Consider the following 17,348-nt stretch of genomic DNA (forward strand, 5'->3'; position numbering starts at 1 on the left):
GACAAAGCTCTATACTACGCTTTACTCAGTACTCCTCCTCCTTATCTTCACTGATGCAGCCCATGATGGAGGAGTCATCAGAGAATCCCTGGAGGTGGCATGTACCAGAGTATATGTGAGAGCATAAGTGGCAGGATGGTCATTTCCCCCCCACCCCCATGCATACAACTCCATGCATTTTTTCCATGTATAATGCTCCATGCATTTTCACATGCATACAACTCCATGCATTTTGCCATGCATTTAACTCCATGCATTTCCCATGCATACAACTCTATGCATTTTCCCATGCATACAACTCTATGCATTTTTTCCAGCATAATTCTCCATCCATTTTCCCATGCATACAATTCCATGCATTTCCCATGCATACAACTCCATGCATTTTTTCATGCACAATACTCCATACATTTTCCCATGCATTCAACTCCATGCATTTTTTCATGCACAATACTCCATACATTTTCCCATGCATTCAACTCCATGCATTTTTCCATGCATAATACTTTGTGCATTTTTTCATGCATACAACTCCATGCATTTTTTCATGCATAATACTCCGTGCATTTTTCCAATTTTCCATCAAGCCGCACAGTTACATAATGTAAGGTTATATAATATAAAAGCAGGAGGAGCTCTGGGGCGAAAGTAGGCGTGTTGTGAAGGTTCTTGGTCAGTCCGAAGTTCAACTCAAATCCCGAAAATGGCTGCTGAGAAAGAAAGCGGAGTTTTGAGTCTCTACGTTAACGGGAAAAAGGTACAGAGTCAGTAAAACTGGTTCAACTTTCCTCTCGAGCTCAAACGCGCGTGTAAGAGCTGGAAGTCATGAGACGCGCCGTGTCCCTGTGATCAGTTTCCGGTTTTTAAATAAGTGAACAGTGTTTTCTTTTCATGCTGAAAAGGTCAATAAATGTGTCATTTTCGGTTGCATTGGGACAGGTGACGGTGAGAGATGCGGATCCAGAGACCATGCTGCTCTCGTTCCTCAGGGAGAAACGTAGGATTCTGCTTTATTTCTATTCTTTATATTTAACACGCTCCATTGAGCAGATTTAGGTGGTGATTAGGTTTCTCTAATTATGGTTCCTATGTGTTATATTGTACTTACAGAATCAATTATAGTAAAACTATATATACGTAATATTGCATGTATTATTTACAGCATATGCTATACATGTTCACCTTCAGACCAAGAGTATGTTCACCCCGACCATCACACCAATACGTGTCCAGATTTATTCCCCATTTCTTGTTATAATGCGCTCCACTCGCTCTTCTGGGAAGGCTTTGCACTAGATTTTGGAGCGTGGCTGTGGGGATTTGTGTTCATTCAGCTACAAGAGCATTAGTGAGGTTGATGTGAGGAGACTCCAGTTCCAGTTTATCCCAAAGTGGGGTAGAGGTAAGGGCCCTGTGCAGGACACTCGAGCTCTTCCACCTTCTACCAACCTTCACACACCACGTCTTCATGGAGCTCACACTTTTTGTGCACTGTGTGTCATGCTGGAACAGGTTTGGGTCTCTTAGTTCCAGTGAAGGGAAAATGTAAAGCTACAGCATACAGAGACGTTCTATACAACTGTGTGCTTCATACTCCACACATGGCTGTGATGGTCAGGGGTGCACATACTTTTGGATATATAGCGTATCATTCACTACGATGGTGGAAACAAATAATATCAGCTTGGGTGGTTCTTGTGGTGGTTCCTTTCCTAACTGAAGCTAAAAGTGATTTTGACTTTGGATCAGATTCAGACTTTAACTGATTCGGTTAAAATATATAACGCACACAGACTTTGACCCAGACTGAAATTCTTTATCTCCTGCACACACACACAGAGAGAGAGAGAGAGAGAGAGAGAGAGAGAGAGAGAGAGAGAGGTGAAAGATTACATGATTTAATGATTTAATTATGTTTAAATAAAAAGTTTAATTCTTTACTCAGCTTTGTCAGCACTGTTGTTGACACAGAGGCGAATGGAACTGCATTGTTTTCCTCACACACAGTGTGTTTATCATATAACATTTTATACACAACTTTCTCACCTCTTCAGGACGGACCAGTTAATACTTTTTCGTGGCTGCGTTTTTTTTTTTTTCTTTGTCTTATTACAAAAGAGAGAGAGAGAGACAGAGAGAGAGAGAGAGCTGGTGAGAGGCTGCTCCAATGTGTGTGTGTGTGTGTGTGTGTGTGTGTGTGTGTGTGTGTGTGTGCTCGCGCAGTGTGTCTAACAGGCACTAAGTATGGCTGTGGAGGAGGGGGGTGCGGCGCCTGCACCGTCATGCTGTCCACATACGACACTCAGACCAAGACCATCCAGTATCCTCCTGTCTGTCCTCCTGTCTGTCCTCCTGTCCGTCCTCCTGCTCCTTCCTCCGTTCTGTCCCTTGATTATTCTTTCTCTTTCCTCCTCTCTGTCCTCCTGCTCCCTCTTTCTGTCTCACCACCTGTCTGTCCTCCTGTCTGTCTTCCTGTCCCCCGATTGTTCTCGTGTCTTCCCTCCTGTCTGTTCTAATATCTGTCCTTCTGCTCCGTCATTCTATCTCCCCTCCTGTCTGTCTCACCGCTCCATTCTCCTGTCCGTCCCCTTTTTGTTCTCCTGTCTTTCCTCCTGTCTGTCCTAATGCCTGTCTTCCTGCTCCATCCTTTTGTCTCTCCACCTGTCTGTCATTTGATTATGTCCAGTGATGATTCATTATGTCTCATTTTGATGGTCATTTTTAAAGGCGCTACTTTTGAAAAGTGCTAGTCGTCATTTGTTAAGGTTTCAGTTGATATTTTACAAGAGTGATACATAACAGATTAATAACTGATCCTGAAAATATTTGTACTGTTAATAAAGTGATAAAATAATAAAGTGATAAAATAATAAAGTGCAGTTTCCTTCACTGCTGAGACATTTCACTGTTAACGCCTGTCTGATGCCTTTATGCCAAACACACGGAGTGGCGGTGACCACAGTGGAGGGCATTGGGAACAGCAAGAGCAAACTACACCCTGTACAGGTAACGCACACACACGCACACACACACACACACCTGGTGTATATGCACATATCTTCCACAGAACAATAAAGGTCACAAAAAGAGAACTTTGTGGTACATCCTACATATTATCTGATATACTGAGAATATAACATGACATTATTGTGTGTGTGTGTGTGTGTGCGTGCGTGCGTGTTTTCAGGAGCGTATAGCGAAGGCAAATGGCTCTCAGTGTGGGTTTTGTACTCCAGGGATGGTGATGTCCATGTACACACTGCTGAGGAACCAACCACAACCTAGCATGGATGACATCACACAGGCCCTGGGGGGTAACACACACACACACACACACACACACACACACACACACAGGTCTGAATTTAAACGTAGAAGATAATGGCTCCATTTCAGGTGCAGAAAGACCCTATTTGTAATATGGATAAGTGCAGAAGTTTTGATACCCTTACTGCCAAATGATGCACTTAATAAAAATGGCAAATTTTTAATGGTATTGACATTTTTATTTCCCTTTTTCTTTTTTTTTTTATTTAATGCTCTTTTTTTCTGAATACTTGTAGTCACAGTGTGTGAGAGCTGTTCTCATGATTCCTACTGACTCTAAACTTTTTTTTTAAGTTTAAAAGTTTTGTTTTTTTTTAACCCAGAACCCAAGGAGATAAATACTTTTGCACTCAACTACTGCTGATTTATCGTATGGGTATACTGGTGAGCTCCACTGACTGCTGATGTGTGTTTAATGTTTTTCTGTCTAGGTAATTTATGCAGATGCACAGGATATCGTCCGATTATCGACGGCTATCGGACTTTCTGTCAGGTGTGTGACTTATAAAACTACCGAAATGAACTACGTGACGATAAACAGTCATGTGATGCTTAGTTTGTTTGAAGGAATCTTCTTTTGGATAAATGTGTAAGGGCAGGAGCAAAAACTATATCATAATCCTGCTCTCCAGACAGAGGGGCAGACGGGCAGGAAAACGCTCATCAATAACACAATATTAATAAGCATTACGCAAAAGGACAGACAGGAAGATATAGAAAGAAGACAGAGAGGGGGATAGATGGAAAGGCAGACAGGAGGATGGAGTGTGGAGACAGACAGGAGGATAGCGTATAGAGGCAGACAGGAGGACAGAGTATAGAGACAGACAGGAGGACGGAGTATAGAGACAGATAGGAGGATAGCTTATAGAGACAGACAGGAGGATAGCTTATAGAGACAGACAGGAGGATAGCTTATAGAGACAGACAGGAGGATAGCTTATAGAGACAGACAGGAGGGCGGAGTATAGAGACAGACAGGAGGACGGAGTATAGAGACAGACAGGAGGGCGGAGTATAGAGACAGACAGGAGGATAGCTTATAGAGACAGACAGGAGGGCGGAGTATAGAGACAGACAGGAGGATAGCTTATAGAGACAGACAGGAGGGCGGAGTATAGAGACAGACAGGAGGACGGAGTATAGAGACAGACAGGAGGGCGGAGTATAGAGACAGACAGGAGGGCAGAGTATAGAGACAGACAGGAGGACAGAGAGTAGAGAGAGACAGGAGGGAGGAGTATAGAGACAGACAGGAGGATAGCTTATAGAGACAGACAGGAGGGTGGAGTATAGAGACAGACGGGAGGACGGAGTATAGAGACAGACGGGAGGACGGAGTATAGAGACAGACAGGAGGACAGAGAGTAGAGACAGACAGGAGGGCGGAGTATAGAGACAGACAGGAGGGCGCAGTATAGAGACAGACAGGAGGGCGGAGTATAGAGACAGATAGGAGGATGGAGTATAGAGACAGACAGGAGGATGTAGTATAGAGACAGACAGGAGGGAGGAGTATAGAGACAGACAGGAGGGCGGAGTATAGAGAGTATAGAGACAGACAGGAGGGCGGAGTATAGAGACAGACAGGAGGGCGGAGTATAGAGAGTATAGAGACAGACAGGAGGGCGGAGTATAGAGAGTATAGAGACAGACAGGAGGGTGTAGTATAGAGACAGACAGGAGGGTGTAGTATAGAGACAGACAGGAGGGCGGAGTATAGAGAGTATAGAGACAGACAGGAGGGTGTAGTATAGAGACAGACAGGAGGGTGTAGTATAGAGACAGACAGGAGGGTGTAGTAAAGAGACAGACAGGAGGGCGGAGTATAGAGAGTATAGAGACAGACAGGAGGGCGGAGTATAGAGACAGACAGGAGGGTGTAGTATAGAGACAGACAGGAGGGTGTAGTATAGAGACAGACAGGAGGGCGGAGTATAGAGAGTATAGAGACAGACAGGAGGGTGTAGTATAGAGACAGACAGGAGGGTGTAGTATAGAGACAGACAGGAGGGCGGAGTATAGAGACAGACAGGAGGGTGTAGTATAGAGACAGACAGGAGGGTGTAGTATAGAGACAGACAGGAGGGTGTAGTATAGAGACAGACAGGAGGGCGGAGGCGGACATGATTATAATGATTTATAATAACATAATATTTATACATTAATAAGTTAATGAATACGTTAATAAGCATGAGATGTATCAGTATCATGATTTAGGAAATTGTTTCATTAACGTCATTAGAGTGGTATCTGTAAGAGTACTGTAAGAGTACTGTAAGAGTACTGTAAGGGTACTGTAAGGGTACTGTAAGGGTACTAAAGGGAACGTATCGTGTCGTTACCTAAACTGCGCCGGAATAAAGTTCACGCTCCAGTCCACTGTCCTGTTCTTCATGAACGTATTTACAGCCGTGTGTTAGAGCCGGCCTCGTGCTCCTGCTGCCAGACACGTGACCGCAGGTTGCATCTGCCAAGAGGTTAATCCCCGTCTCATGATGAAGCTTTGGGACCGTGACGCAACAAAACGCTGTGTTTTTGGGCTGAAAATATAACGCGTGTGTTCTCCAGCAGGATGAATTCTTATCACCTATACCACAGCGCTGTGGAATTCTCCGCTCTGATTGGCTCTCGGCTCTGAGGCGTGAAATTTATTTTTAAGCTAAAGGAGTTCCAGAGTTCGCTGAGTTAGGTGAAATAACGGAAAGGTTAGCCTACTGTCCTCCACGGCACACACTCCGCTAACGACAAACTAAACGACACACGATTGACATCTTCCGGAAATAATTAAGGGATAGTTGGCTTCCCGCTCCGCATGACCACCTCGAGTGTGCGTTATTGTCTAATAACTCAGCTCAGCAGAGTCGATTATTCCTTCCTGATTACTCTCTCGCACGCAAGCCGTGTTGTGCTGAAGATTTCCTATAATAATGTGTTATAATAACGAATAACGAATGGATGATTGTTTCCGTAGAGTGACCGCTGCTGTGAGGTGAACGGCACGGCCTGCTGTACCGCGAACACTAAAGCGTCTCCTGAGAAAGTAAGAAGAATTTGTAGAAATAAAAAATGCAAAAATACTTTTAGTAAGTTGTTTTTATTTCGCTGAACCTTTTTAACGTGAGCAGCTGGAATTGATAAATCTGCTTTGGATTGATCTTACTGAGCAGAGATCACTTTCTCTCTGATCCTGATCCCGGACGTGTAGTTTGAGTTTACTGTGTTTATAAAAACCTATTAAATCATAAGGCTGATTATTAATAATGTGCGTTTACAGCTGGAGCTGTTTAATACAGAGGAGTTTCTTCCTCTGGACCCAACGCAGGACCTGATCTTCCCTCCGGAGCTCATCGTGAGAAACTTTTTTTCTTTTTCTTTTTTTTTAAAAAACACTATCAACACTTTTTTTCTTTGTGGTGAGTCGTTCACGTAGGGCGCACGGTGGCTTAGTGGTTAGCACGTTCAGCTCACACCTCCAGGGTCGGGGGTTGGATTCCCACCGTGGCCCTGTGTGTGTGGAGTTTGCGTGTTCTCCCCGTGCTGCGGGGGTTTCCTCTGGGTACTCCGGTTTCCTCCCCCAGTCCAAAGACATGCACGGTAGGCTGATTGGCGTTTCCAAAGTGTCTGTAGTGTGTGAGTGTGCCCTGCGATGGACTGGCACCCTGTCCAGGGTGTACCTCGCCCTGTGCCCGATGTTCCTTGGGATAGGCTCCAGGTTCCCCGTGACCCTGAAGAAGGAGTAAGCGGTAGAAGATGGATGGATGGAGTCGTTCATGTTTGTGTAGATTATGTGAGAATGTAGTGACGATAAAGCGTTCACTGTTCTGGTGGTAAACATAATAAAACCGGATTTGTTTGTATAGAGAATGGCAGAGAGTCAGGAACAAACCACTCAGACGTTTCGGGGGGAGAGGATGACCTGGATCTTCCCCGTGTCTCTCGGTGAGCTGCTCCAGCTGAAGTTTCAGTACCCAAAAGCCCCCGTTGTGATGGGAAACACCAACATAGGTGAGGATTTCATCATCATCATCGACTCCATCACAACCCTGACCAGTCAATAAATGAGATGCACAATAAAGAACATTATTAACTGGTTGTATTAAAATGCAAAACGCATGTCTGTTTCCATGGTTACGTTATAACGTATTATTTAAAATCAATTAGTGTAATACCAATACTATGTACACATTTAAAAGGCTTCCTGATTGGTTGATGACAGAAACAGGTTCAATCTAGCAGTGGTTGTTGGTTTCTATGGTTACTTCCTGGGACTGGTTGTTTTGATCGAGTGTTTGATGTTTTTCTGGCTTGTTTTCTGATTTTTTTCTCCTCAGGGTTGGACATCAAGTTTAAAGGTGTCGTGCATCCCATAATAATCTCAGCCACACGCGTGAAGGAACTGTTTGAAGTCACACACAAACCTGAAGGTGTGTGTGTGTGTGAGAGAGAGAGTGTGTGTGTGTCAGAGAGTGTGTGTGTGATAGAGCGTGTGCGTGAGTTCAGCAGGCATTTGTCAGATTCATTACAAGTAACCTATGAATGTCTCGCTGTGTGTGTGTGTGTGTGTGTGTGTGTGTGTGTGTGTTACAGGTGTGCACATCGGTGCTGGCTGCAGTTTATCCACAGTGCGCACCGTGTTGCAGAAGTGTGTGTGTTCTCTCCCGGCAGAACACACGCAGACGTACACGGCACTGCTCGAGCAACTGAGACACCTGGGAGGAGAACAGATCCGCAATGTTGCCGTGAGACACACACACACACACACACACACACACACATGTAAGCCCACTGTTATCTAAGTGTGTGTATGTGTGTGTGTGTAGACGCTGGGCGGGAACATTGCCAGCGCGTACCCGAACTCTGATCTGAATCCTGTTCTGGCTGCAGGGCGGAGCTCAGTGCAGCTGCTGTCTCACGGTCATTACATCACTCATGACATCACTCAGAAAGACAGAGGGACAGACAGACAGACCACTAGACAGGCAGATGGACGCTCGAATGGATCTATAGTTACACTAATACATCAACTGATTAACAGACAGCTGGATAGATGGACAGACATATAGACATTCACAGTCAGACAGACTGACAGACAGATATAGATAGAAAGATAGACTGATATACAGACACACAGACAGACAGGATAGACAGACAGGGAGAGAGAGAAGACAGGCAGACCCCACCGAAAGATCAATAGATATAGACAGACCGACATGCTGGTGTTCAGGTGTGTGTGTGTGTGTGTGTGTGTGTGATCAGATGGAAGGCGTGAGGTTCCTCTGGATAAGGATTTCTTTGTGGGATTCAGAAAGACGATTCTCAGAGCGGACGAGATTGTGTTGTCTGTTTTTATTCCGGTTTCCAGAAAGGTGATGTTATACAGTACAAATACACCTGCTCTTATCATATATAAAGATATCAATATCATTTCGCTTTTTAGGTATCGGATTTATGTTCCTTACTTACAACTACTTCTTTAGCGATGTATTTACATCGAAAAAGCGATGTATCTTTGTTTCGGTCTGGATGCTAGCGTTCGTGTCTGTCGTCTTTACTGTGTTTATCGTCCGTCACTCTGTCAGTGTGAGGTGGTGTGTGCGTTCCGTAACGCTCCCCGTAAAGACAACGCGCTGGCCACGGTGAGCGCCGGCATGCGGGTGCGGTTTGATCGCGACTCGGACGTGGTGGGAGACATGAGTGTGTATTATGGTGGAGTCGGAGCACACACACTCAGCGCGGAGAACGCGACGCGGCACGTCATCGGCAGGTGAACACACACTCCGTATTAATAACTTCATTAATGATAGCAGACAGGTATGTGTGCTGTCTGCTCTCAATAATCATGCGCTAAAGAATTATTTATAATAATAATAATAGTATTTGTTTTTTTTTCGTATTATTTATTATTATAAAAAACCCGTACTAGCTACATCTTGTCAGTTCTGTTTATTTTTACGCAGGTCGTGGAGTGAGGCGACGTTGAGTGGTGCGTACGCGGCGCTGCTCGATGACGTCACACTCGGGGCGTCGGCTCCGGGGGGGGAGGTGGTGTTCCGCAGGTCTCTGACCCTCAGCATGTTCTTCCGGTTCTACCTACACGTCCTGCAGCACCTCAGAGACCAGGTACGCCTTCACAAACTCATGACTAATGAAGTCAGAGTTAATTATAAGAACTAATCGCCGGGGTTTTAAATGCTGCGTTTGCGATTCGCAGGTTTTTAGAGGAAGAGACTCAAGAGCTTGTTGCTATAGTGATAGAAATAACCCACTCCGCCCCTTTCAGAAAAATCTCTGACAACATAGTGATTTCGCTCATTTTATTTTTCTTCTTCTTCTTATTATTATTATTATTATGAGCAGTTAAATGCTGCATGCAGTATGTGTGTAATGTATTTCATTTTAATATGGATAGCTGTTCTTCTTCTTCTTCTGCCTCTTCTTATTATTATTATATTTAAATCATTACGTGTGTGTGTGTGTGTGTGTGTGTGTGTGTGTGTGTGTGTGTGATTTGGAAGAATGTGATTCAGGGTGAAATTCCAAAATGTGAGCTGAGTGCAGTGGAGCCGCTGCCCAACTTCATTCAGCCTGGATACCAGGAGTTCCAGGTGTGTGTGTGTGTGTGTGTGTGTGTGTGTGTGTGTGTGTGTGTGTGAGGAAAAATATAGTAAAGCACTGTAAAATGAAAGGACACAAATGATAAAATTGTGTGTGTGTTTTTGGTTTTATATATATATATATATATATATATATATATATATATATATATATATATATATATATATATATATGTGTGTGTGTGTGTGTGTGTGTGTGTGTGTGTAGCCTGTGTCAGAGGGGGACTGTGTGGGCCGGGCGTTGCCTCACCATTCTTCCGTCTCACATGCTACAGGAGAGGCCGTGTACTGCGATGACATTCCACACACACATGGAGAACTGTTCCTCTCTGTCGTCACCAGCACCAGAGCACACGCCAAGATCACGTAAAACACACACACGCCGAGATCACGTAAAACACACCCATGCCGAGATCACGTAAAACACACACACACACTGAATTGTTGATATCATTTTCCCGACAGCCACGTTGATGTGGGCGGAGCTCTGGCGATGGTGGGCGTGGTGGATGTGATCACTTTTAAGGACATTCCAGGCAGGAGGTCGGTCTCCTTCAGTGGGATGAATGAGGATCTGTTGGCAGAAAACGAGGTCCTTAAAATAAATCCCATGTCGTTCACGTGTAGTTATAAACGACTGATCACGTACCAGTGTGGAAATACTTTCAAAATAAAATCCAACAATCTAAACATGACTGTGTAAATGCACAGATCATTAAAACTCACTTTTGAAAAATGACGCATATAAATATATAAACACTTAAAATATACAAAGACATAAAAGATATATATATATATAATAAATTATTCAAATTGCTTAGATAATTTAGCGGCAGTTTAGCATCAGATTTTGGTATGAATTTCAACAAGTAGTATAATTCCGTATGAAAAAAACAGGATTTAAAAACAGTATTTCTTATCCGGTTCCGTACCTGTTCTCAGGTGACGTGTGTGGGTCACGTGATCTGCGCCGTCGTGGCCGATACGAAGCAGCACGCTAAGCTCGCTGCGTCGGCTTTGAAGATCACCTATGAGGACCTGAAAGAGGACCCGATCTTCACTGTAGAGGTCAGGCGTTCCCTCACCAGCCTCTCTGTTCTCTCTCGCGTTACCAAGAAACCGCAAAGAGCTGACACTGCAGACTCCTTCCGTCAGCGTTCATTAAACGTGTGTGTGTGTGTGTGTGTTGGATGCAGGAAGCTGTGGAGAAGAGCTCCTTCTTTCCTCCTCAAAGAGAGATTCAGAGAGGAGACGTAACGTCGGCGCTTCTGGAGACCGACCACGTTTACGAAGGTCACATTTCACTCGCTAGTTCAGTGATCGCACTCGTTAGCTACGTTCTGCTTGGAAGCTATACTTGCCGGTTGCCTAGCAACAACATTTTTCCTAATTGCTGTTGCGTTTTCAGGAGAGATGCGTGTTGGAGGACAGGAACATTTCTACATGGAGACACAGAGCATGCTGGTCATTCCCGTAGGAGAGGAGAACGAGATGAAGGTTTATCTGTCTACACAACACCCAACATGTGTTCAGGTACGCACACACACACACACACACACACAAAGAAATATACACATTCATATACCACCCACCAGGACTACACAAACCTGATCATGGAAACTTCAACACAGGACTTTCACGTCATACTTCTTGATTTTTAAAAAAAAAAAAAATTCATTGTTGTTTTAATCTGCTCCTGTAGATGGCGATATCGGAGACGTTGGGCATCCCGTCTAATCGCGTGTCCTGCCACGTGAAACGTGTCGGTGGGGCGTTTGGGGGTAAAGTGACCAAGACGACGGTGCTGGCGTGTGTTACTGCAGTGGCTGCGTGGAAGTGAGTTCAGTTCAGGCGTTTATTTAGCAGCACGGCGCTGGCGTGTTTCACGTGACCAATTTCACGTGTAAAGAGAAACGTTTACACTATACTAACCCTCCATATACTGTGTGTCCCGTATGTTCTAGAGAGTATCTGGCAGTTGTGTCTGAGTATTGAACAATCATGGTCTCTCTTTGACTTCCAGATGTTTTATTTATTAAGTCTCATGTCATAAAAAATACTTGTATGAATATTATCAATCACCTGGTAGAGTTTATAGTGATATCTGTTTTTTTAATGACCCTATGAGTGTGTGTGTGTGTGTGTGTGTGTGTGTGTGTGTGTGTAGAACCGAGAGGCCAGTGCGCTGTGTTCTGGAACGAGGAGAGGACATGCTGATCACAGGAGGGCGCCACCCAGTGCTGGGGAGGTACAAGGTCAGGTCTTAATCACACATACACACACACACACACACACACACTGTGTCCCCATAATACACATCACATACTCGTGTGTGTGTGTGTGTGTGTGTGTATCAGGTGGGCTTTATGAATGATGGCAGAATCACTGCAGCTGATGTTCACTATTACGCCAACGCGGGCAACACACCTGACGAGTCCCCACTGGTGAGATCTGTCTCTCTGTCTGTCTGTCTGTCTGTCTGATCTGTCAGCCATCTCTGGCTTCATAATCTCTTCTCTCTCTCGCTCACTCTCGCAGGTAGCAGAGAAGATTCTGCTCCACATGGATAACGCTTATAACATCCCGAATCTCCGTGGCCAGTCAGCTGCCTGCAGGACCAACCTGCCCTCCAGCACGGCGTTCCGGGGTTTCGGCGTGCCACAGAGCATGGTGGTCATCGAAAACATGGTCAACGATGTGGCCATGATGCTCGGCCTGCCAGCTGAAGAGGTCAGAGGTCAAATGAGCAAAAGCCTCATAATAGTGTGCCATTAGTTTTATAATAAAAGCTCGAGCCGCTTTTTGCAAGGAGCATTGTGTGACGCATCAGACAGAAGAGCATTCGTAACCATGCGTTCGCAATTTTCGCTTCAGCGTTTAAAATTGCGATATGCTGGTCGTCATGGTTACGGAGTGACATTAGTAAATTGGTTATAAAAACGTAGCCCCCCTCCAAAAAAAAAATTGAGTTACTGGGGAAAGAAAATGGGATTAGTTAGAGAAGCAGCCATGAGCTAACATGATGCATCTGAACACGATGCTACTGCCACCATGCTTCACAACCAGGTTTCTGCCAAATGTAGCACTCTGTGCCAAGCCAAAATAGTTCAGTTTGGATGTTCAAAGCTTCACATTTGCTAAAAAAAAGTTCAGCTAGTGTGTGTGTGTGTGTGTGACAGATCCGTGAGAAGAACATGTACAAGGAGGTGTCCTTCACACACTATAAGATGGAGTTTGACCCGGAGAACCTGCGGCGGTGTTGGGAGGAGTGTAAAGACAGAGCCGCCGTCGCTCGCCGGAGAGAGAACATCACTCGCTTCAACCTGCAGCACCGCTGGAGAAAGAGGGGCCTCGCCATCGTACCCATCAAATACGGCATCGGGTTCGCCGAGGGATTCCTCAACCAGGTCTCCGTGTGTGTGTGTGTGTGTGTGTGTGTGTGTGTGTGTGTGGGTGTGGGTAAATCTGTCCTGACACACAACACAGCCGCATAATCAGGGCAGCTGTGCGATTGTGAAAGTCTTTATTTATTTATTTATTTATTTATATTTTTATAGTGTACATTATGTAGTGTTTGTGCACAATATGCACGTTTCTTCCAAACAAACAAACAAATAAATAAGGAGAACAGTGTTTAATCGGGAACACTCCTAGTTTGATTCCTGCACACACCTTCACACAGGGGTCTATTGACATGTACATAATGAGGATGTCCACGAGGGGGCAGTGTAACACATCCTCAACCTCAATGCACAGGAAAAACTACAAATATAGTCTAACTTTAATTATCGACAGGAGCAAAGACATCCATTTACATCCTGTTAATGAGAACAAAAAATATCCTAAACACAGTGTGTAACATGGATATATAATATGTTTTATGTTATGTGTGTGTGCGTGCGTGTGTTTCCAGGCTGCTGCGCTGGTACACATCTACAAGGACGGATCAGTGTTGATAAGTCATGGTGGGACTGAGATGGGTCAGGGCTTACACACCAAAGTCCAACAGGTACTTCCTGTCTCTCGGCCAATCAGCTTTCAGATAGCACTTACTTCCTGTTTCTGTAACAGTGATCTAAACCCTGGATGGATTTGGACGTTTAAAAAAAAAAAAAAAAAACAACCCTGCAGAAACGCGCGTGTGTGTGTGTGTGTAGGTGGCGAGTCGAGAGCTGAACATCCCGCTGTCTCTGATCCATATTTCTGAGACGTGTACGAGCTCCGTGCCCAACACGTCTCCCTCCGCTGCGTCCTTCGGCACTGACGCTAACGGAATGGCCGTCAGGGTAACACACACACATGCGCACACACACACACACACTACACACTCACGCTAATTAATTTGTAGTCTAGTTGCCGTAGAATACATCTTCATTTGTTGCACATTATATGTGTATGTGGTTTCTATAATATTTGATGATTATACTATAACACACAGTGTAGTGACGTACAGGTGTCACAGCAGGTAGCGTTGTCTCCCCACATCCTCCACATCCTCCTCATCCTCACTTCCATCCTGAGCTCAGGTTACGGCCATACCGAGTGTCTTCTGCATCATTAAGCGTGTTTGTTTTGCAGGACGCGTGTCGGACTCTGTACCAGCGACTGGAGCCGATCAGACAGACTGAGCCCGACGGCACGTGGCAGAGCTGGGTATTGTAACACGCTTGGGGGGGTCAATAAAGACAGAGATGAAAGGTAAATCGGTGTTGTGATGTTTGTTTTATTTTGTGGTGTGTAGATCAAGAGAGCGTTCTTGGAGAAAATCAGTCTGTCAGCTACTGGATTCTACAGGTAACACATGCACGTACATATAATACACATTATCTCCCAAATATACAATGGAACAGAATGTATAAATCCAGGAAGAGGAAAGTAACGAGAAGAACACTGGAGTAAAATTACAGCACTTAACATGTACTCAGGTAAAAGTACAATTTTCTGGGGGGTTTTTTTATATGAAGTACAATTTTTGACGAAAAACTGCTCTGTAGTGAGACTGTGTGTCATTGTTGTAAACGTCTGCCTCCTGTTCCATATGTCAGAGGTCACGATACAGGAATGGACTGGGAGAAACAGGAAGGACGGCCGTATGTGTATTTCACCTACGGAGCCTGCTGCAGTGAGGTGGAGCTCGACTGTCTGTCAGGAGAATACAGGGTTAGTACTAAACACACACACACTGCGTAAATAACACACTTTTACCTGTAAGGTAAATAAAAGTGTGTGTGTGTGTGATGCTTCACAGACTGTAAGGACAGACCTGGTTGTGGACATCGGGAAGAGCTTAAACCCCTCCATTGATATCGGCCAGGTAACACACACATCTGTACACACACCTCCATATCATTGTATAGTTATGTATCACAGCATGTTTTGTGTGTGTGTGTGTGTGTGTGTCAGATTGAGGGAGCGTTTATACAGGGCCTGGGCCTCTACACTATGGAGGAGCTGCACTTTTCCCCCTCGGGTGTTCTGTATACTCGAGGTCCGGCTCAGTATAAGATCCCGGCTGTGTGTGACGTCCCGCTGCAGTTTAACGTCTACCTGCTCTCTGGATCCCAAAATCCACACGCCATCTACTCCTCAAAGGTACGCGCATCCGGTTAGACATTATTCCAACACCTAAACTTCCTTTCCAATGCTAACCCTCGTAGCACCAGAGGGCAAAACTAAAGAAACAAACACGTCCGAGGTTAAAGGTGACGCGTGGCGGCCATTTTATTTTTTGGAAAAACCATTTGAATTTTTTTTTTTTTTCCAAGGACCTAAAATGACCTGTACTTGCTGTCTGTAGCATACAGATATTTATTTATTCTATTTTCAGCCACTCACGTGACGATCCGTGTCATGTTTCAGGGTATCGGAGAACCCACGCTGTTCCTGGGTAGCTCTGTGTTCTTTGCTATAAAGGATGCTGTAATGGCAGCGCGAAAGGATGCAGGATTAACCGGACCATTCACCCTAAACAGCCCTGCTACTCCGGAGCGAGTGTGCCTCGCATGCAGCACACACTTCACACAGATGGTATATACACACACACACACACACAGAGAAAACACTAAAGTGAAAGAGCTACACTGTAATATATTCTCCTTCTGTCCTGTTGACTTCTTTCCTCAGATCTTGATATAGCGATGAATGCTTTCCTTATTTAGCATAAAATAAACATATATTTTGTGTAAATTAGATGTATGTGAGGGTAATGCGTGGCGTGTCATATGCATGTGACATGTAAATAAAGTGCTAGTGCACGGAGGTTTGTTCATACGTCATTCTGGACCCTCAAATCTGTGCTGGTTTCTACCCAACGTTCACGAACAAGAGCCAATAATTGTCTTTTACTGAGTGAATTTTCACAGTTTTTTAAATTTAATATATTCACACACACACGAATCTGTCTCTTTGTGTTTCTCGTCTCCAGATCCCAGACACAGGAACAGGAGCGTCGCAGCTGTGGTCTCTGCAGCTGCCTTGACCTTCATTTCACCTGTCTGATCAATTTATTCCCATTAAATGATCACATCTGCAGCATTTACATACATCCTCAATGAATAAACTGAATAAATGATTCAATAGGTTCATCAGATATTTCGAACAGACATCTCTTTCGAAGCATTAACATTAAAATTACCATTAAAATTATATCAGCACAGTTATATTAACACTATACAATATATATCATAGATATCTGAGATACAGGTGTGTGAGGTGCTGATTCACTGGATATAAACTTGCAGAGATTAATCTCACCATTCTGTTGAATTTATTTTATGATTGTGCATGGGTTCGTACAAAGATTTATAACAAGCCTCTCAAAACGTGACGTCTTACGAACGTAGCTATAAATAATCAATACAATCAGGTATTTTGTGGACGGCTCAATTTCAGGGCACTGATAAATGACTTTACAATTATATAACCAACTTTAATACTATTATCTTAATAACACTAGTAGTGTCCTGTTTTTCTGTAAAGCACTGAAAATTAAAAGTGGTAATTATCATTCAAGCTAATAAAGCTATGTTCGTTATGTTCTATGATCAAAATAATAAACCCTTTAAGCACTTAATCCAGATGGCATTACTTTTATTTATATATATATATATATATATATATATATATATATATATATATATATATATATATATATATATATATATATGTGTGTGTGTGTGTGTCTGTTTTATTATTGTTTAAGAAAAGGGGGTCATTCCATCTCAAGTGGTCCAATACAAGTTGCTTGACCATTTTTTAATTGTTCTAAAAAATTTTGGAGTGATTACCACTATGCATGGGAATTGCAAAACCACCATTTTTCCCCCCACTTGGTTTAACTACGATAGCCATCTTTGTGTCCTGGCAGACAACAAATTTTGGTTATACAGCTGTTTACGGAAACCT

At 43.9% G+C, this 17,348-nt stretch overlaps 1 protein-coding gene across 1 annotated transcript; it reads left to right on the forward strand.

Annotated features, from left to right (window-relative positions):
* The first annotated feature begins 629 nt into the window (after positions 1 to 629).
* aox6 (aldehyde oxidase 6) lies at positions 630 to 17,016 on the forward strand. Its single transcript, XM_053676663.1, has 35 exons — positions 630 to 757; positions 940 to 997; positions 2,224 to 2,320; positions 2,898 to 3,006; positions 3,188 to 3,314; positions 3,759 to 3,820; positions 6,302 to 6,370; positions 6,605 to 6,679; positions 7,191 to 7,335; positions 7,662 to 7,754; positions 7,918 to 8,069; positions 8,151 to 8,244; positions 8,587 to 8,696; positions 8,910 to 9,094; positions 9,288 to 9,450; positions 9,846 to 9,935; positions 10,153 to 10,310; positions 10,410 to 10,536; positions 10,887 to 11,012; positions 11,141 to 11,237; positions 11,353 to 11,477; positions 11,647 to 11,780; positions 12,112 to 12,199; positions 12,302 to 12,388; positions 12,483 to 12,674; positions 13,124 to 13,351; positions 13,858 to 13,953; positions 14,102 to 14,230; positions 14,523 to 14,597; positions 14,686 to 14,738; positions 14,990 to 15,104; positions 15,193 to 15,258; positions 15,348 to 15,536; positions 15,804 to 15,971; positions 16,369 to 17,016. Exons 1-35 carry the CDS (start codon positions 704 to 706, stop codon positions 16,420 to 16,422), a joined length of 3,990 nt encoding a protein of 1,329 aa, XP_053532638.1. The 5' UTR covers positions 630 to 703; the 3' UTR covers positions 16,423 to 17,016.
* The last annotated feature ends 332 nt before the right edge of the window (positions 17,017 to 17,348 follow it).

Source organism: Ictalurus punctatus, chromosome 27 (assembly GCF_001660625.3).
Source record: "Ictalurus punctatus breed USDA103 chromosome 27, Coco_2.0, whole genome shotgun sequence".
In the NCBI taxonomy this organism is placed as follows: Eukaryota; Metazoa; Chordata; class Actinopteri; order Siluriformes; family Ictaluridae; genus Ictalurus; species Ictalurus punctatus.